General features: G+C 40.5%; 1 protein-coding gene across 1 annotated transcript in view; it reads right to left on the bottom strand.

Moving 5' to 3' along the window:
• The window catches only part of tgfbr2b (transforming growth factor beta receptor 2b), a 69,472-nt gene that overhangs the window by 24,443 nt on the left and 23,972 nt on the right, over window positions 1-21,057 (bottom strand). The window contains exons 4-7 of the mRNA XM_041793156.1: window positions 6,994-7,289; window positions 3,830-4,078; window positions 3,549-3,662; window positions 3,286-3,423 (exon numbers count right to left, since the gene is read on the bottom strand). Coding sequence (XP_041649090.1) covers window positions 3,286-3,423; window positions 3,549-3,662; window positions 3,830-4,078; window positions 6,994-7,289 — 797 coding nt within the window. The remainder of the gene's footprint in view (window positions 1-3,285; window positions 3,424-3,548; window positions 3,663-3,829; window positions 4,079-6,993; window positions 7,290-21,057) is intronic.

Here is a 21,057-nt window from a genome sequence, read left to right as displayed (position 1 = left end):
TCTCCAACAGCATCACATAGGTTTTCCAATGCAACTTTGAGAAGTTAAAGGTTTTGATGTCCTTCAGAAGTCCCGTTTTAGTCGTTTAATGCAATTATTCTATGTTATCTGTAGCCTTTTGCATGTTAACACTCTGAGTATCTGAAGCTTGTGTGAGTAGACAAAGTGATCATGGGTGTATCTGTTTAGTCAACATCGTCTCACCTGTTGCTCCCTCATTTCCCACCAGTGAAACATGAAGAAGGACATAGTCCCACTGACTAACTGAGAACATGACATAAAACAAGCTGAAAGCTTCTTTGAAGAGCAGGCATGCCTCAACAAATCCTCCACCCCTCCCTTCATCCTTGATCACCTGCCTGATTCTGTCAGGTTTCTTCTGTCAGCAAATTAGAAGTATGCCGTCAAAACACGCGAACACACACAGACTTAGACAGAAGACAGCAAAACAAACACAGTCAACTCATATCTCAGGAGATACCAAACCAAAGCTGTTCTAATGATAGCAAACACACGGAGTTACCATAACAGCAGATAACAGGCTTTTTAACAGAGCCCACGGCTTGTAGCAACATACTGAACAGATGACAGTAGTCTTTGGTTTGTAACCACTAAAAATAAAGACTGAGAGGAAAGTCTTCAAGGCAGGAGTGCCAATGAATAGTTTTCTTCTTGAGTATGTGAACTTTTATGGACCTAACATCTATTTTTATCAGGTTTATACTCCTTTTCCACTACATTTCAGAGTGCATTTTTACTGCACTCAATTTTAAAGTACACTTTCACAACGACCTTTTAATTTGCTGTGCATAAAAAAAGATGAGACTATAAAATACACAAGTCCCCTCATTAAAAAGAGCATGCTTGTTATTTTCCTCTGACAAGAAGCAAAGAAACTGTTCCTTAATTAGCACTCAATGATATATGTGAAAGCAGCATAACAGATGTGATAGTACATGGGCCACATGTTTGAGTGTTCAGGGAAGTCCACACTGACCTGTGCTCTCACACAGTGGTGCAGAGCAGGATATATGCAAGTAGACTCACCCCACGGAGACGAGGGTTTTATTGTAGCGACGTTTCATCCACATGGAACCGATGACTTTTTGAAACCGGGTCTCAGAGTGAACAAATGCCACCCCCCTCTCCTCTCCATCTCCACTTAAGCCCTGAGCCCAGCCAACAACACTAAAAATGACAGATTACATGATTGTGTTCATGTCTTCTGCTCCTCTGGATCCATCTGTTGCAGAGCAATGGATCTAGAGCTGCAACCAAAAGGCTAGCCAGGGGAAAGTTTGAGGTGAGAGAAAAGCTTAGGGTGCACTTGTGCCATAGTCCTCTCTGTTTTTGGTGCATTTCTGTGGCGGCGTTACAGCGCCACTTACATGCCTGGCATATTTACTACAGCGTCTTCAGTCATGTTGAATGGTTTCATGCTGACCCTGACACTTCTTGTAAAAATGTGTGTTTATGGAAGTGTTTATGGAACACTATTTCAAAAATAAGCAGTAATACATCTCCTTTGTCTCTGTGTGGACAAGACCGGATTTTTTCTTGGCAGATATTGTGGGGCCAGATTGTCAAATCACAATATGGCCTGCTCCAATTTTCAAATCGCAGATGGTGCAATATTTCTTTACCCTCAAATTTCTTTCATTTTTTTTCATTTCTGTTCTTCATTTTTGTCATTTTTTTCTTATCAAATATTAATATATAATTTGAAATAAAATAATTCATATGCAGTATTTTATTTTGCCAATTCTTTTTCCCAATCACAAGAAAACCTAAAATAATGTATAGAAGGTTTGTATGTCCGCTTAAGGCTTTCATGAATCTTTAACTTTTGCTCATATTTTTTTCCTGGCACACATTCAGGATACAATGGAAACAGCATCGCAACCCACGTTTGGGTCCTTAACCCACCAGTTGAGAACCACTGCTATAGAGTATCCCCACTTCTAAATCCCCTCTGATGCTCATCATTTAGTAGCATCCTCCCCATGGTGGGGAAAGCCTGATCTGCCTCACTCCGCCTCTGCCTGGCTGGTATTGTTGTTGCCTTGGTTGGTGGGCTGAGAGCACCACTGTAAGCCAACAACAGGTAGAGTAGGAGGGGTCAGAGTTTGCAGTCCTCAAGGATATCAGCAATGCACAAATCTGGGATCCCTTTCTCAAGGTTTTACCCTCTCTGGAATAAGTCGTTTGTGGAGCCACAGCTCTTCCTAGACCAACTCATAATTAACTAATGTGAACGTATAAACAAGCAATCACATATAAATGAAGGAAAGGAAATAGAGAGCTAAAGTGGGGTGGGGGGTGTTCTGTTTTGTTCTAATTAGTCTTCTCTCTGTTATAATTTTCTTTTTCTTATAAATGGATCAATGCAACTTTAACATTGATTGCAAAAGATATTATTTTAGATGACGCATATTGGTCTTGCATGTATGTGTGTATTTAATATTTTTTACATTTATTAATGTTTATTTAAGTATATTTTTTTTTGCTAATTTTGTCCCTTATTATTATTATTATTATTTTTCTTTTTTAATCTTTATTATAATTGTTGTAATTTAATATTGTAATATTAAATTGGTTTACTTTTATAAGTGCTCTTTTATAATTTTATAATTAGTTAATAGTATAATTGTCCATTTTCTTTAACCTCTTATATGGTTACTTGTCTTGTTTTTGTTTTTGTTTTTTTTGGAAGATGCAAAAACTGTATATGCCAGAAGTGGATATTGTTGATATATTTTGCAATTGCTAATAAAACAATCTTAAAAAAAAAAAAAAAAACAAGGATATCAGCAATGCAAAAGGTGCTGGTGGCAATATTTTCTGTCAGCTCATTTCCCTTCTCATACCTTCACATTGATCTCTTACTACTACTGCAGGTCAAGCAGGAGATGTTGAGTGTTAGTGTGCAAATCCAAAGGGCCTGTTTTAGGCTTACCAAATGTACAAAGAGCAGTCCATGCAGGCTGGAGACTGTGTTATGGACATTTTTTGATGACTATAGAGTGAATACTGTTCTATTTACTTACATTTCAATCAAGATGGACTTTTCAGTCCCCCCCACACTCTCCCAGGCCTTTTCATAAAGAAACCTCAGCTGGAACTTCAATGGTAAGTGGTAATGGTCTGCCTTCAGCATGTTTAATGCTTTTATAGTCTAGTCTGACTACTCAAAGCATGTTTACACTGCATTTATCCATTCCCACACTGTTTGAAGAGGCTGCTATGATAAATGAAATGAACTGCAGAGGCACTTATTGATCTGACCTGTCCGCTATTGGCGAGGTCATCCACCGACAGGCTGCTGTCCAGACTGAGACCCAGCCCGAAGTCACACAGACAGCATGTCAGGTCATTCTTCACCAGGATGTTGGAGCTCTTCAGGTCTCTGTGGACTATGGCTACCTGTAGGGACAAAATAAATAACAGTAAAGCTCTCCTATACGTCAGTTTAGGGCATGTTTATGATCTCAAATAGACTTTTAGCACCAGCGTAATGTTTTTTATGAATGTAATCACTCCTGTCCTACCTTTGGGCGTCCACAGGGGAGGCGGTCACTGTGGAGGTGGGCGACACCTTGGGCCAAAGAGCTACCCAGCACCTGCAGCTCCTCCCAGCTGATCACATTACGCGTCAGATGTTCCTGCAGGGCAGAGGGATCATGGGTAGCATTTTGAGAAAGATTTTCAAAGAAATTATCAAAACTGAAGTGTATGAATAGAATCAAAAGCCTCTATGGAGACTCTAGTGTGCATCACATAGTTATTATGTCCAAACACATTGTGTTAAACTTGGCTGTGAAGGTCTCACCTGTAGGTTTCCTCTGGGGTGGAAGGCGGTGATGAGCCAGTACTGTTTCTCCACCTTTCTCTCCTCAGCAGTCAGGAAGTGGAGGATGTTCTCATGTCGGAGGTCGGTGTTTGAGAAGATGTCCTTCTCATTCTTCCAGGAGGCGTACTCCTCATAGGGGAAGATCTTCACAGCCACTGTTTCAAACTGGTCTGAGGTAGTCTGCTTCAGCTTAGCCTTGTACACCTGAGCAAAACGACCCTTCCCCACCTGTGACAGTTATAAAATCAGTTAGAATTTGAATGTGTTATGGTAGTGTCAGAATATCCCATTTAGACTGTACATAGTCATAATCAAAGGCACATATGCAATGCTTTACAACCTTCCAACAAGTCTAGCAGGTTTAATTTTTCTTTGTAGCATCTACGATGTGCCCTGTCATGTAAGTGATGTTAACCAGGGAGAGCAAAGAGCAATCTGCACATGCAAAAGTCCCAACTGTAAACAACCGACCACATCCTCTAAACATGGACCCTGCTAAACCTACACAGCCAAACCGGCACCCACGGTTAAAAGAAGTGACTGTTTGACATTTCAAATCATAGATAGACAAACAAATATTATACAGACACTTCATAAGGTGTGTTTGTTTATAGTCTTCTTTCTGAATGGTCTAGTTAAGTTCCTCTTGATTGCAAGTGGGACTAAAAAAGTACAAGGTTTAGTGAAAACCACAGTAAAATTCCTCTATGGTTGGCAATACCAATCAATTTAAACTATCAACAAAACTGTAGTTTAATATTGGCTAAGACTGCCCAGACAGCATGTATGGGTTTGTTTACTGAGGGAAACTGAGGCCCCGCCCACACGGAGATGAATTCAGGAGTATATGCAGAAGTTTTTTGTCGTATTGGTGTTTCATCCACACAGAAACAGTGTTTTGCCGTAAACACTTGTAAATGATCTTTCTTGAAACCATTGCATCATACATAACGCAACCCACTTACGCCACATGCACTGTTAAACCAAAACAACAATGGTGGATTACAGGGATGTGAAAGGAGTCACTTTAAGCTTCTTTCAGCTACTGAGCTTATCATGGCTTTTACAGCAAATCTGATGCTCCTTTACCACCACCGAGAACAGCAGACATCAGATGTTCTTCAAGTGTAAGTGAACCCCCAGTTCAAAGCTAACTCCGCCCACTTCAGGATTTAAAGAAATGCACAGAAAGTGAGCAGTTTAGTACTGAGAGGAGGGAGGGGAAAAGGGCGTTTTTTTTGGTTGTTGTTTTTTTTTAAAGGACGGGTTTTCCAGATCGGTTGGGGTTGACAGTGACTCCCCTTGCTAGAAAGTGGCACAAAGTGAGGTGGAGGATTTACCCCCTCCAGAGTCCCCTGAAACAGGCTGTAGTGTGGTGGTGGACCGTGGTGGTCCTGATCACTTCCTGTTCGGGACGTTTGCTCCAGCACTGGCATTACTAAAGCCAGAGCCGAGGCAGTGCAGATGCAGGCAGGAGAGGAAAGGAGTGGTCTCTAGATGGTAAAGTCATCGGTAGGTTTCTACGTCACATAAGCACCGACGTTGCAGAAAAGATTTTTCAAGGCAGATGTCTGTTTGAACTAATTAAAAGACGTAAAATGCAGATTTTTATCAGTTTGGTGCAAATGTCAGAAATAACAGCAGCATTGATGTGTTTTATCAGAGTTCAGCCAGATACTTAAGTGTACAGTTGAAAAAAAATGTGAAAGTGTTCACTACTACTTTAAATCCAATGCGGAGAACAACCAGAAGGGCAACCAGGAGAAAGTTTGGGGCAGTTTTCTGTAATCTTCTTTTCTCTTTTGGTGCAGCGTTACAGCGCTACTTACAGGATTTGCATATACAGTGCTTAACAAATTTATTAGACCACCCTAACCCTAACCAAAGTAAGGTTTATGCCACAGCTGCCCTAAATTAACAGCATTGGTAATTACCAAAATCATTTTTTATGTTTCTGCAATAGTTAATACACCAATATGTAGAAGCTCTTTAACCCAAATGATATTTTTAATGCTAAAATATAATTGTTATTGTTATCCATGAATTTTCAAACTGACTGATTTACAAAAAAACTGAAAAAAACATTAAGCACATTAATATTTCTTGATTCATATGTTGAATTATAGTTATTTACTTGCATTCCTGAACAGCAAAATGAGTTTTAGTGGTTGAATGTTAGGCTTGATTCATTTCTGACTTCTCAGAGAAGCCCAGTGAGCCGGCTCAAATTTGGGTGAATTCAGTTTGAAATTCCTCATTCTTGTTCAAAATGGTAAAACGTGGAGAGCTCACTGAAAATGAAAGAGTCCGCATTAAAGCACTTCATGATGCTGGATGGTCTCTGAGACAAATATGACAGGTGGTCTAATACATTTGTTACGCACTGTATACTACAGCGTTTTCAGTTGTTTTCAGTGTTTCCGTGCTTGTGCAGACATTGCCTGAAACGATCCTGTGTTTATGGAAAACTGTTTCAAACAAAACAGAGATATTGCGTTTTCGTCTCTGTGTGGACAAGGCCTGAAAGTAAGCCTGCGGTGATGTAAAGAAAAAGTTTCAGTAGCAGGAGACATTGCTGTGTCTCTCCCCTGAGGGCTGACTCACGTTCATCTTGAGTTAAATTACAAACACATGATGAAGAAAGGAGGACTTTAGCAGCCAATCAAAGAAAATACAACACCTTTCTAAGTTTGTGCTGCATGTTTCTCTGTTCTTTAAGTTTAACTTCTACAAGCTATCAGCAAATAAAAACATTTGTCCATATCAAGGCTTTGTTCAATGCTGCTGCTTCTCCTCTCTATGTAATCTTTAAATTGATGGCATACTGCCTTGTCTTGTCTCTCTCCCTCATCTCTGCAGCATGAGGCTGAAAATATGCAACCAAGCTTAAATGTTGATACAGTGCTGCTTATTTTGCAACTTCATATGATGCATTTTTTATATGGTGCATTTCTTCTTGCAAGGTCATTGCTGTCTGTGATGGTTCGTCAGTAGAACAGTCTTTCCTGAATGTTGGTAAGTCACTCATGTCACTCTGTGATTGCCTAATCTGACACAGGGACCATTGTAACAGACAAAAACACTGTGTACTCCAGCTTCAGCATTAGAGAAGAACAGTTCAAAAACACTTTAGGTTTGTTTACCAGTAGATCCAGCTCTATCGGCAGCGGCTCAGTGTTGTGGTTCAAGTTGTTGGCGTGCGTGGAGCTGCTGTCAGATCTGTCGTCATCCATCATGATGGCACAGGCGTCACTACAGTCCAGCCCGGCTTTGGGCTTGCGTTTCTTAATGCTGCTCTCCCATTCTCTGTTGAGCATGCGCTGTCGGTAAGCTCGGTACCAGTAGAACATCCCCACGATGACGAACCCCATCACCACAAGGGGCAGCAGACTCACCAGAATCACAGACACCAGCTGGTCTTTTTGAGTTGGATCCACAACTGGAAAAAAGTCAGAGGATGAGGTTAACAGAAGGACTTGACAGAGAGCATCCTTATCTAGAGCACCATATGAAGAGGCAGTGACGCAGTGGGGGGCAATCCCAGAAGCATTTACAGCACACTGCAGCTGTATTCAGCTAAAGGCAGGTTATGAAATTCCCCATCTACAGTCTGTACACCTTGTGGGTTCCCGGTGACATTTCCACTGACTTTGAATTGAATCACTGAGTCAGGTATGATGAGGTGTATAATAAAGGATGTGCCGATTGTGGTAACAGCTGAAAACATGACTCATAATTGTCTGCTCTCATGCCATTTCAGCTCTGCTGCATGTGTTGGGTTTTTGCTACCAATATGAAACCAAAGTAGGCTGACATAAGTGGTTTTACTAACAACCATCAAGAGTCAAATGTCAAGTTGCAGAACAAGAATAACAAACGTTGTAACACTTTGGTGTAGAGCTACATTGGTCTTTTATTATTTCTTTAGGGTAAAGATAAAGCCACAGCACAAGTCCCATAAAATACAGCAGTACAATGTTGACAAGAGAGGAATTAAATAATCAGATTTTAGTGGTAATCTCTGTAGCCACCAGCAATTATCATCAATTCTCATCCTATAAACCATACAGCATATGCCTCTGGAAAACTCTGCACTGGGAAAGACAACTTAACAAAACTATGAGGCAAGACTTTCTTTACCATCTGGCGTTATCACCTGCAGTGTAAATTCAGTCATTTCTTGGCCTGTAACACCCCAGACTTGGAAGTGGTAGTATTGGTAGCTGTAGTAACCCCGTTATCAAATAAGCTGGGACATGGTGTGATGTGCGAATTAGAATATAATACAGTGATTTAAAAACCATTTCAACCCATACTCAAATTAAGAAAGCAAAAAGACTATCGAGATTTGAATTTTTCTGCTGGTTTGTTGATATACCATGTTCAGAATTTGGTGCCTGCAATGTGTTCAGCAAAAGTTGGGACAGGAATACTATCTAGTTCTCACTTTCACAACTATCCCTGCTGCTAATGCTAACACCGCATTGTTCTGTTTTCGATCAATCACAGCTGTTCCTGCTAACTTTGCAAATTTTTCACATATCGCTATCGTAATCAATAAATTTATATAAATTTCCTACAAAATGGGAGCTACATTCATGGTCACAACTGCCTTGAATTTATCTTTTATTTGTTGTTTCTCTTGTCTCGCTCCTCTTTTTCTCCTTCTTCACTTCTTCTTGTTCTTTCCAACCCCAGTGCAGCTTCTGCAGAGAGCTAACAACATGAGCATGGTCTGGTTGACAGTCCTGCCATTCAGTTAGGAAAGGTTTATGTCACCATGGTAACGTGGCTAAATACTGCTAGTGCTGTGCTCATGGTGATTAAAGCTGGTCTTCATTATAATAGGGTATCGTCTTTATTATAATATCAATGATTAATGCTGGTCTATTATAATAGGCCACGACAGAGAGGACGGTCTAGACCTGCCCTCTTTGTAAAGTGTCTGGAGATAACTAAGGTAATGAATTGCCGCTATACAAACAATGATTGACTGATTGTCTGTCTTTCAGGCTTCTTTCTGTCCTAACTTTTTTGGAACCTGTTGCTGGCATTAAATTCAGAAAATGTGTGCAAACATACATAAAAAAAAAAAAAAAAAGCAATAAAGTTGATCAGTTTGAAGATTCTCTGTGCTGTATTTACTGAATACAGGTTATAACTTCCCAGCATTTTTGGAATCAGCTTAAAGTTGAGATAGTAGCACGAAATAAAGGACCTGTGTCTGGAAAACCATTTGCCCATGTTTTATGCAGCACACCCACATATTTCATCGTATCCATCCCTCATCTTCTCTTTTGAAATGGGTCGACCGATTTCACATAAAATGATTGAAGGGAGGAGACGGTGGAGCTGTGAAGGCCAGTCTTTGAAGGACATGCAGCTTAATATGTGTGTTTTGGGTGCTGCTGCAGCAGCAAACTGCTATTTCCTCCTTCTGCTCACATAGCCACGGTCCAACACAAGCACGGCCACCACGGCGAAGTCATTCTCGAAGTCTGCACTATGAAAACAACATGCTGCTCCTCGCTACATGCGCCACTGCAAATCATCTCCTTTTCACTGTAGCAGTTGAGTTTAAAGAGAAATGCACGTGTGTGTCTGTATCTGTATTTTGTGATCTCAGCGGGCAGCTCAGTATACTCAGATAAAAGGCTAACAGTGGACACTGCCAATAGTGTGAGCTGCCTTTATGGCTTCATGAGCTATAGCATTAACTACCTCCTCTAACTCTGACTGCCAGCCCGGACAGAACGGCAGCCAACCCTCAGAGCTCCAGCGCTGGGGAGAAAACAGTTGAGAGCCTGTCTGGTTGCTGCAAGGTCTGCTCTGACTGGCTACCTTTTCAAAGAGCGTCTCACTGAGTCTCTCTGGGGAGTTTTATCCTTCTGAGCGAGGCTGCCACATTGGCTGGTGGAGCTCCAGCCAAGGACTGACCATTGAAGAAGTCACACCAACCTGAAACTACTCTGTAGTTAGATTTTCCACTGAAGAACTATAACGAAGACGACTATGAGGACTATCTTTGTCGTGCCAACACTTGATCCAGCCTCGAAATAACGTGTTGTCTGAGTGTTGCTGCTATTTCAAACCGCCTAAAGCAACACAGTCTGTATAATTGCATAGCTACCAAAAAGGTTAAATCTCCAAAGCTTTAAACTCTCTTTTTAAAGAAATCATTGCATTTATATCTATCATGCTCTGGGCTGCTGTGTGATCATGCACGGTAAAAACATTCATAGTGGGATGAAAAATATCTTCATTTTGTGGTTGTGCGGTGAGCGTCTGTATGATTTTCAGCAGTAAATCTATCTGAAAGTGCTTTGGGCAAAGCCGCGGATGTGATAAATCAAGAATAGAAAAGCAGGCTGAGATTTTTAGATTTGAGACGGCTTCAAAGTCTGATGGTAAACCTGGTTGTGAATCAGACTGTCAGGGTCAGACAGTGTGTGTGCACTTGTAGGGTTTTTGGATTGTTTGGAGGTTTTTTAGGTTGAAGATGTATTTCCTAACAGTCTTTCAGGGCTGGTTTATATAAACCCAAAGTCATATCTCAATATTTTTATCCAAAAGGCCTAACTTGATACGTCTCATTCTGTGAATAAAAAAAATGTATTACTGTAATTATAAACCTACTTGATACCTGGGTAAATAACATTAGGGATGCACACATGGATCAGTCTAACATGGGTATTGGCCGATATCAGCCCTTTAGACCAGTGCTTCTCAACTGACAGGGGGGTCTCCAGTTACCCTAAAAAAACAAACAATATTTTTTAAATTACACTGTTGCCACTTTACACCATTTTTTCACATTTTTTTTACCCCTCTTCATCATTTTCCCCACCAATTATAACACATTTTTACCATTTAACACCTATTTTTGTCAGTTTTAACTCTTTCCACCACTTTTTCTGCCTGTTTTTGCCACTTCTGAACCAATCCTTGCCACTTGAGCTTAATATTGCCTCTGTTGACCTATTAATAGTACTATTAACTCCTTAATACCACTTTTTACTCCCAATTATCCCATTTTAACCGCATTTCAGAATTTGATATGCCCATTTTTGCCCTTTTAACCAATTTCTGCCAGTATCTGCCTATTTTTTCTTTCTCACTTTTTGGCCAATTTACATCAATTTTTCATCCCATTTTGCCAAATTTCCACCAATTTTTGCCAATTTAAACCCATTCCAGCCACTTTTTAACTCCATTTTACCACTATTTATGTACATTTTTGCCACTTAACCCATTTCTGCTACCTTTAAAAAAACAATTTCAACACCTTTTCCACCACTTTTTGCCATTTTTAACCCATTGTAACAACTTTTAAACCATTTTAATTATTTTTTAAAACATTTTTAGAAGGCTAATTACTGTATAACTGACTAAAAGAGATATTTGTTTCTTTGATAAGAATGGTTATTATTTAAGGTTAAATATAAAATATGGATATCACAGCTTAACTTTACAATGGACCATGGTTTTGCTGACCTCCATGGGCCCCCAGTTTGACTGGGTGCCAGAAAGCTCTCCCATTTATCCCCCTATATGGACGGCCTTGTCTGCACACGACTACCAAACTGTGAATGGCTGTGTTCAACCACCTTCAGGTACAGTGGGGGTCCCCGGTCTCGGGCACCTTTATTTTAGGGGTCGCAGGCTGAAAAGCTTGAGAACCACTGCTTTAGACAAACATCCACCATCAGCAAATAATGTGTTGTTGAGCATGTCATCACTCTTGGCTGTGTCCATTGATTCCCTAACTGCAATACCGAGCAAGGCAGTGTGGTGCTCACAGTATCTGAGTCTTTTGGTCCTTGGTCCTTCTGGTTTTACTATACTCTTGTGAGCCTGGATGCTGACTGATGGGGCGCCGGCTGTACTCCTTTGTGACGGCTTCTCTTTGGTGCATTTTTACGTATTGTTGGCAAGACAGTGTGTCTAACACTGACGTGCTCAGGGGAGCGGGGTGGGAAGGGTCAGCTGCTAAATATGGGAGCGGGACTTCAGGCACCTGGCATGATCTAACTCACCACATATATTGATGCCCAGGACCCAGTGGGTTGGACCAGACCTGGGGAGCAGCCACGTGCATTGTGGAGGGGTCAGCTGGGAGGATACCTGGAGATATGGGGAATGGGTGAAGGGCTGGATGGTGGGCATCAGGAAGCCAGAGCAGTTGGGCCATGGTTGACATGGTAAAGCACTGAACTAGCGTATGCTCCCATACCTGACCTGACATTTAGTACAGTGGCTAGAACTGACAGTAAATATTTTAGATGTTTGGAACTTAAGCAGTTATTACACTCATTAAAAGCACAAAATATTGCATGAACTTTTTCAGCTTCGAAAGAAGAGAATCTTCAGATTCTAACCAAGTCCAGCAGTAATGGCTCACAGATACACAGAGACAGAAACTAGCCCTTAAGTGTGAAAAAAAAAACACAGGAAAAAAATCAAACTCACAGTGTGTGCTGTCTGCCTTCTTTATCACACAGAAGTCTGAAAATCAAAACTAATCCTGGTAGTCCTGGTTTCAGATTAAGGTAAGGATCCTACAAACAAAATTAGTTTTATAAATGGGAATGATAAGTTATAATTTGTTACCATGATATCAGTATGATTTGAGTTTTTTCTAATAAATCAATGCTCCTAAACTAGACAAATGAATAAATAAAAAAATAAAACAATAATTGCTGGGAATAAATGTTTCAAGTCTGTTAATTTTTGGTCAAAAGAGTATTTCTTTTAGTAGTTCTTACTTAAAACAATATTTCTATCGTGTATCTGAGCACCTCTTTTTCAGTAAACATCAACACAACTATAGCAATATAGCAGATACCGTCTTACCCCAGATCTCTTTAAAGATACATCAATTTATCTTTAAAACTCAACTTGTTTCCCAGCCCTAGTCTTTTTGCCATGATTAGTGAGCATTAAGTGTGTTTAAGGCAGAATCACGACTAACCAGAATGCCAAAGAAAACTAGAAGTGGGACTTGTGTTTCAAACAGGGTACCAAAGTATCATCATGCTGCGTTCACTGAGCTTTGACATTTAGACTAACAGAGATCTTCGCCTGTGGCGGCGTAATACACACATCATCTGCGTCTGTGTGTTTCAGGATGTGGAGCCTGGGATTTCAAGCGCTGCCATCTCTGACTCACGCTCTTAATGTTCTAACCACTTGCTAATTACTTGGATCCTCACCGTGTTTGGTGAAGAATAAACTCATGAGTTGGATATTAAAGAGGAACTTTCTGCCTCGGAAAATGACAGAGCCAGACATGATTTCATGCTCCAAACAGGTGATGGTTGAAAAGATGGAAGCCATTATAAACACTGGGGTGGTTAAAGCACACTTACAACAGACGTTCGCTGTACCAGCGTTCCACTAAAACACTTCTAATGAGGCTTTAAATGTCACCGCTTACGCCGACTTGATCAAGTTTTTGTTTAAGGCCACTTTCTGACATGAATTTTTATGAATGATTTTGTGACATCACGGAAAAATCAGATTTAGATGTGAAGCTGTCAGATCTCCTTACATATTTATATTTTACTCACTGCCCTCCATGCTGATGCATCACCAGCAGATCTGTAGTAATCTAACTTGAGCAGTGATATGGAGGCTTCAACTGCTAACAGGTGAAGGATGATGTCATGTCTGGCATTTGATAGTTTTATGATGATGAGTGTAAATGAGCTGATAAGGCACCATTATACTTCTAAGGATGACCTGAAGGCAGTTACTCTCCTCATAAAGTCAGCGTGAAGCACATAAAAAGACTGATAAGGGGCGTTACCTGATTTTACACAATTAAGAATCATTTCAGCATAGCTTGAATGGATTCTTCAATGAAAATATTGAGTATTGATTATTAACTTTACATCCAGCAGCCTAAAGCCTCTGATTTGATGTCCACAGTTATGACCTGTTTGATCAGTGGCAGAAGTCTGCCATCAGTAGCTTGTTGTAGACAGTTTTGAACCATCTGAACAGTTTCTGTTTTATCTACACTCACTGACCACTTTATTAGGTACACCTGTTCAAGTGCTCTTTAACACAAATAGCTAATTAGTCAATCACATGGCAGCAACTCAATAAATCTAGCAACAGAAACTCCTTTACATTTAGGCATGTAGACGTCAGGACGTCGTTTGAAGTTCAAACTGAACATCAGAATGGGGAAGAAAGAGAATTTAGCCCTTGGAAGTACACAGCTATTTTGCCATTTTATTAACACTTTTCTACTGACAATATAAACCACTCAGAAAATGTATACCATGCTCATGTTTGGTGTCATTTTTTTGTGCTACCTCAACTTTATGAAACAAAAACTATGTTTTCTAAATTTTAACTTATTGTCATAGATACAGGACCTCCAAAAAACCCAACCCTCCTCAAAATGGATTTCTAAAAATTGTTATCCAAAACAATATACTGTCATTCTTTTTAAAGAAGAGACAAAATGCTCAAATTATGAACAAATACTAGTGCCAGTCCTGTACAGCATGGTCCACCATCCGCTATGTGTAAAATTAATTCTTGAATCAAATTGTAATGATCTTATTTCCTGTTTTACTTGGCCTGTTGACATCAAATAAAAACTGGAAAAATGCTTGAAAATCACACTTGCCACACTGAGTAAATGCAATGCAAATTGAAGCTTAAAAAGGAAAAAATATCCCGAGAGTCGGCAGACAAAATGCCTTGTTTATGTCAGAGGTCAGAGGAGAATGGGCAGACTCATTTGAGATTATAGAAATGCACATCAACTCAAATAACCGCTCGTTACAATCAAGGTATGCAGAAAATCATCTCTGCATGCAATGATCTAATGAAAACATGAAAACAATGAAGCACAACCAGTGCTTCTGGTCACAAATGAGACATTACGATGGAAAACAATGTTTTATGTCTCATAAAATAAGCTGCAGGCATCTAATGCCAACATTTCAGCTTTCTTAACTTTCCATGAAAAAATGTGCACTACACAGATTACCCCAGGGTATTTGTTGATATGTTCAGCACTACCACCCGGTGAGAAACATGCCACTATGGCTTTCCAGGAGAGGGTGTGACGGAACAGACAGATGGTGACAACAGATGCAAACCATAAAAAACTGTGGTTTAGTTCAAAGTTTATTTGACAGTAGGGTTCTATAAAAGTGGAGGTAAGGGTTATTTTCTCCATCCATCCATGCATCTGTCCATCCATCCATCCATTCATCCAATTATCCAATTATCCATCCATCCATCCATCCATCCATCCATTTATCCAATTATCCAATTATCCATCCATTTATCCAATTATCCATCCATCCATTCATCCATTTATCCTATTATCCATCTATCCATCCATCCATCCATCCATCCATCCAACTATCCATCCATCCAATTATCCATCCATTCAATTATCCATCCAATTATCCATCCATCCATCCATCCATCCATCCATCCATCCATCCATTCTCTATACCCCTTATCCTGTCTGGGGTTGCTGAAGCCTATCCTAGCTGTTACTGGTTGAGAGGCGGGGTACACTCTGGACTGGTTGCCAGCCAATCACACGGCTGTTCTTTTGGCATTTTCTGTAATCCAACTGAAATATGTTTTTAGCCTTATTCCAGCCTTTATGTGGCTTGTTTCTCTGTGCTTCTCTCCTTTGGTTTTTCTTTTAACACAATGTGCACAATCTGCAGTGGCAGAATAGTGACAACTCTTTCAAAATGATCAATAGTTTCTGCCAGAGCGGCAAATGTTTGAATCTTGGCTTTATGTTGCAGTAGTTTGAGAAAACAGTGGTGCAAGAAAAAATATGCAAATACAAGATACTGTGGGACCTAAAAGTCATATTGTTAATTTGAAAACATGTTTTAACCTGACACGCCAGATGGATTTGTTTCACACATCCAAAAAAAACTCAGAGGGTGATTGGATAAATGTTCTGTCTGTCACATCTTTATCTGCCAATCAGAGCAACAAAACACGTGACATCATAGCCGCTACCGAGGTGCACTGCTACAGAGGCGTAAACTCAATAGAGAACTGCATAGCATGAACAATGGCATTGTTAAAACGCTAAATTTTAAATTCACACACACACACAAGAAAAAATGATTACACAAATAATTCTTTCCTTTTCAAATTCTGGACATATATATTAAACTCTGCAGTTTTTGCTTTCTCTTGTGTCTCTTGTGTCTAAACTTCTTCTCCATTTTTGGGATGTAAACATTGATGGCTATTTAAAAATTGTTTTAAATTCATGCATCTGTTCATGATTGACAAAGGTAAAGTTACATTTTTATAGCTTACTGAGCATAGATGCATTAGTTTTTTATACACTGCACATTAAATTACTTAGAGTTACAAGCATCAGGCCTGAGAGGGTGAATATTGGATTCACAATCCCAACTAAACCTTTATCCATTCATGTTATCTGAATAAGTTAAAGCAATGTTTACCCAACCATTTTTCCTTGAAGCCCTTCAAAAAAAGAAAAGTGGAGCCCACCCAAAGGCCCAAGAGAGAAGAGAAAGTGACACACTTAGGTTAAAAATCAAAACAGAGCCTTAAAAAAGACCTATGCATGCTTTTCTTATCAAAAGACCTTTGTATAAATTTCTTAATAATGGTTTTATCATAGTTTTAGTTATTATTTGCAGACTAATTTTAGCAGCCTCAGAGCTGCTTGGTTCCCCCAGGTGGGGAACCAATGAGTTAAAGCTACTTTTAGGAAAATTCATTCTTCTGAAGAAAGAGCAATAGATTCTTTAATGTAAATGAGATGTGATCTGTCTCACACATCATTTTAGATGTTTTCCTGATTATACTCAACCAGAAGTGTCTGGTCAATTGACTTCATGACCTTCCTTCCACAAATGTTGTTTACCCCGTTCCCGTGTGCAGTTTTGACGCTCCTAAATGAATATAAATAACTCGCCTTTATCCGCCCTGGTATCATGTTATGGTGCTGTGCAGGAATCCAACCACAGGGAGCCTGGTGACTCTGACGAAAGGTGAATATTCCACTCACTATTTACTTGTTATGGTAACAGCACACTGGCTGTTAGACCCAGACTGCTTCTCAAACATGGCTCATATCTCTGCAGCCCTCCACCACCTCTCTGTCTGTTTCTGTCTACTTCCACACAGCATCTCAATGTTCCTGCCCTGGCACTAAACCACCCTTCTTCTTCTTCTTTCTCTCCTTTAAATGCAGCTCAGAGTGGGTCTGTTTGAGTCATTTCTCTATAAAGCAGTCTGACTGATGTACTCGCTGACGGAAGGCCAAGATTCCACAGTTTAGGAGGAACTATAAAAATATTAAAAAAAAGATCTTGGAGCATGCACAGAGCCACTCGTTCATTTATAGCTGCATATCTGTCCTCTTCCTCTTTGCAGGCTGCACCAAGATCACTGTCTCTTTATCTTTTATTCTCCTTCTTTATCAGTGAAAATCACAACTTCATAGTAACAGAGATTTTCATTCAGCCTGAAAGGCTCCAACAAGCCCCGTCGTCTGAGATAAGGCGACATCTGTGCAAAAATACTGACAGCTCTAGTCGAGGAATCTGCATCAGGAATGAATTAGTTTTACCTTCATCTCATTCCTAACATAGCATGCTTCCAAGCATGTAAAACCAACTTTCACAAGAGCGCAGCTGTAAATACAGCCCTAAAACAAATAGCATGTTACTACGACAGGGCAGTATTTACTATCAATGCCTTTCTCTCCCCCTGAGACGACTTCACAAGTGCCAAAACACATGTGTAAATGAAGCTGGCAGAGAGGCAGCGTTAGTCTGATCCAGACCATCTTTACTGGATCCTAATGGGAAACAAATGTGGTGTCACTGAGGTCCAGGTCTCTCAGGGAGACGAGGATCATCTCTGATCTGTTTCTCTGCTCTTTTTTCCATGTGATCACTGAAGATGTCCAAAATAAGAGTCTGAGAAGAATTCATCTACACATGTTTATAGCACTGAAAATGCATCTAACGAGGCTGCACAGACACTTCAATCTCACTGACACTTTAAAAAAAAAAACTAAACATTTGGTGCCTAATGATGCCTTAGTTAAGAATCATTTTTTTATTCTTGAAAAATTCTATCCATCGTTTTATTTTTCCTCTGCTTATCCAGGGCCAAATCAGACCAGACCTCCCTCTCCCCAGCAACATTTCCCATCTCGTCCTGAGGGATCCCAAGTTGTTCCAGAATGACCCAGGGGTCTCCTCCCAGCTGGAGGTGCCTACAAGATCTCCAAAAAGGGGTGTCTAGGAGGGATCCTGATGCACGAACCCCTTCGCCTGGCTCCTTACTGATGTAAAGGAGGAGCTGCCCACCCTCTAGAGTTACTCACTGTAGTCGCTTGTATCCACAAACGTGTGTCGGGATTCTGTTTATAATTTGTATTCTTAAAAGGTTTCTGAGTTTCGTTCTTTTTCACCCTTTTTTTCAACTCCAGTTGTTCTCCTTGATGCTGGTTTTATCTACATGGTTATAAAAATGTGTTTATGTAGAACTAAGGAAATAAAGGGATGACTAGATGGAACTTCCAAATATATGAACAGCCAAATATAATTCCACTGACGTAATCCAGTCCAGCTGAGCCGTTATCTCAGTGCTGCAGACGTCTGCTGACCACTCTCCTCTGACAGGTTTCTGTCTGTCAAAACCAACAAGCCATGTTAGCATCCGCCGCAGCAGGATCACCATGTTCACCCCTTCATGGCGACAAAGATGCACACATGATCAGCAACCAGGCAATAAACCGCATCCACACACACTATTCCAGGCACGTCATAAGAATGTAACGCTGGGGAGGAACAATGTGAGGCATTTGTAGAGGAATCAGCTGTGGCAGTGGTCCAATAAACAATAACAAGAACTTCCTGCTGCATGCGACCTCAATAGGAGGAAGGAACCACAACCCTAACCCTCAGGCCTGTGGATGTGAGTGAGTGTCTGTTTTCAACCAAAAATATAGGCCAGTTGGATTAGGATTAAACAAACCGTCATACACATCCTTCATAGATCGACTCAACTCGCCGAATTTAGCATCAAAGGCTAAATTTACATTTCCCAGGAATCTACACTGTTATCATACAAGGATCACATGCACATTGATCACTGCGGGGAATGTGAGCCACACACTGGTATCTCTGACTCACACACTGTTCATTAAAATAGAAAGTCAGAATTCCAGCTTATTTGGTGACTTTTGCAATGACAGGAAACGCTGCCTACAATGATGATATCTAAATTACAGCAGAAGGACTCCTCACGTAACTGCCGCTAAAGTTAAACCACATAAAGGAGGCTGAAACATAGGTTACAGCACGTAGGTTCTGTGAAGTCTGTTTTAAAGAGGGAAGCTCTACAGCTTTTATTCATAACCATACTGTAACTTTGAGGCAAGAAAGGGAGGGTTTAAATAAAGAGCACACTGATTGTAAAGTATGGTACAGGTAAGAGTGATTTGAATTGAAACACAATGGTTGGTTGTAAAAATTACAGCTTGAAAAGTTTGTTAAATAAATAACAGAGTTTCTAGAAAAGCATTAATATGTTTCTTAGACACCAACCCCCAATTTTTCACATACAGTGTGCGCGCCGCGGAACGCTGGCAAATCGTACTGCGGAGCACTTCGCTCCCTCTCTAGTCTATCAGAACTTTTCCATAGCCGGCGTTCCAGACCGGCACCGGCTCGTGCCTGGACCGACACTTTGCTCCGCTTCGTTTCAGATATGCTGCAGGTCTGTTTTCAGCGCCGGCCGCTGACAAACCACATAAATTCACTGTCATTCAGAAAGCACCAACCATGGAAGTCACAAGCGTAGAACATCCAGTTCTTTCAAAATAAAACACAATGCACAGACTCCCGATCGTAAATCATCACTACATTAACATTATGTCTCATCCTGCAGCGAGAGCAAAGGGTCACCAAGAGGTCAGTGGGTCACAGAGCTACAACGGCGCCATTGACAAGGAAAATTAACTTTTGAGGACATTTAGCCAAAGAATTTTGCATTAAACTTCAAGCAAAAATTAACCTTTTAACTTCCTAATGTACTCACTCAATGGAGGATGCAATAATATCATGGACTATACCGGAAAGGATGATAAATTAACCCCAAAAGGTAAAATAGTCCACTGTTGACATACTATTCCTGCGTGAACTCGCAGTTCTCCTGTGATCTCTTCCTGCTGATCAGGACTGCGGGCCACGGCGCTGTGCTCTAGACTCACTTCCTTCAGTCGGAGCAAACCCGCGGTGCTTTGGTGCGCAGTGCGCATGCTGTGTATGGAAATCAGAGGTTAGATTGCATTATAGCAATTGTTTTTGTAGGACCTATAACTATCAGAGGAAAAAAGATCCCATAGAAAATATATTTAAAAAATTTAATTAACACCAAGCTGGATCAGTATTCAACTGAATTAATCTTAAATGGTAGTTCTGGGCTGGACTAAAATAAGAAACTGTTAAAGATGTTAAAGAAGCGCACTCTTTGCCCTCACTAAACCTGTGCAAATAAGTCAGAAAGACACAATCCAAAGCACAAAACATTAAAGTCTAAGGGCAAATGTATTTGGCTGCTTAACCATAACACCAACAGGGACTAAAATGGCATTACATTCAAATATATCTACATTACACGCACTTCTACAGCTATAACAGCCTCCACTCTTCTTGGAAGGCTTTCCACAAGATTTTGGAGTGTTTCCGTGGGAATTTGTGCCTATTCATTCTGTCGAGCATTTATTAAGTTAAGCACAAATTTTGAACAAGAAGGCAACTTTCGTTCAAGTTTGTCCCAAAGTTACTTGATGGGGTTGAGGCGAAGGCACTGGGTGGGCCAGAGAAGTTCTTCCACACCAAACTCATCAGACCATGTCTTTGTAGTCCTTGCTTTGTGCACTGGGGCACAGTCATGGAATAGAAAAGGGCTATCCCCAAACTGTTGCCACACAGTTGAAAGCAGAGCATTTTCCAGGATGTCAAGTGCCTTTCCTAAACCCTGAAAATCAGCCCCATACCATTATTCCTCCTCCACCAAACTTTACAGTTGGCAAGCATCCGCTAAGCCCGGACTCACCCATCTCACTGTCACAGAAGTGTGAGTCATCTCTCCACAGAACACGTTTCCACTGCTCCGCAGTCCAGTGTTGGTGCACTTTGCACCACTTCATT

Source organism: Cheilinus undulatus, linkage group 8, assembly GCF_018320785.1.
Source record: "Cheilinus undulatus linkage group 8, ASM1832078v1, whole genome shotgun sequence".
NCBI lineage: Eukaryota > Metazoa > Chordata > Actinopteri > Labriformes > Labridae > Cheilinus > Cheilinus undulatus.
This window is presented reverse-complemented; position numbering and strand designations above follow the sequence as displayed.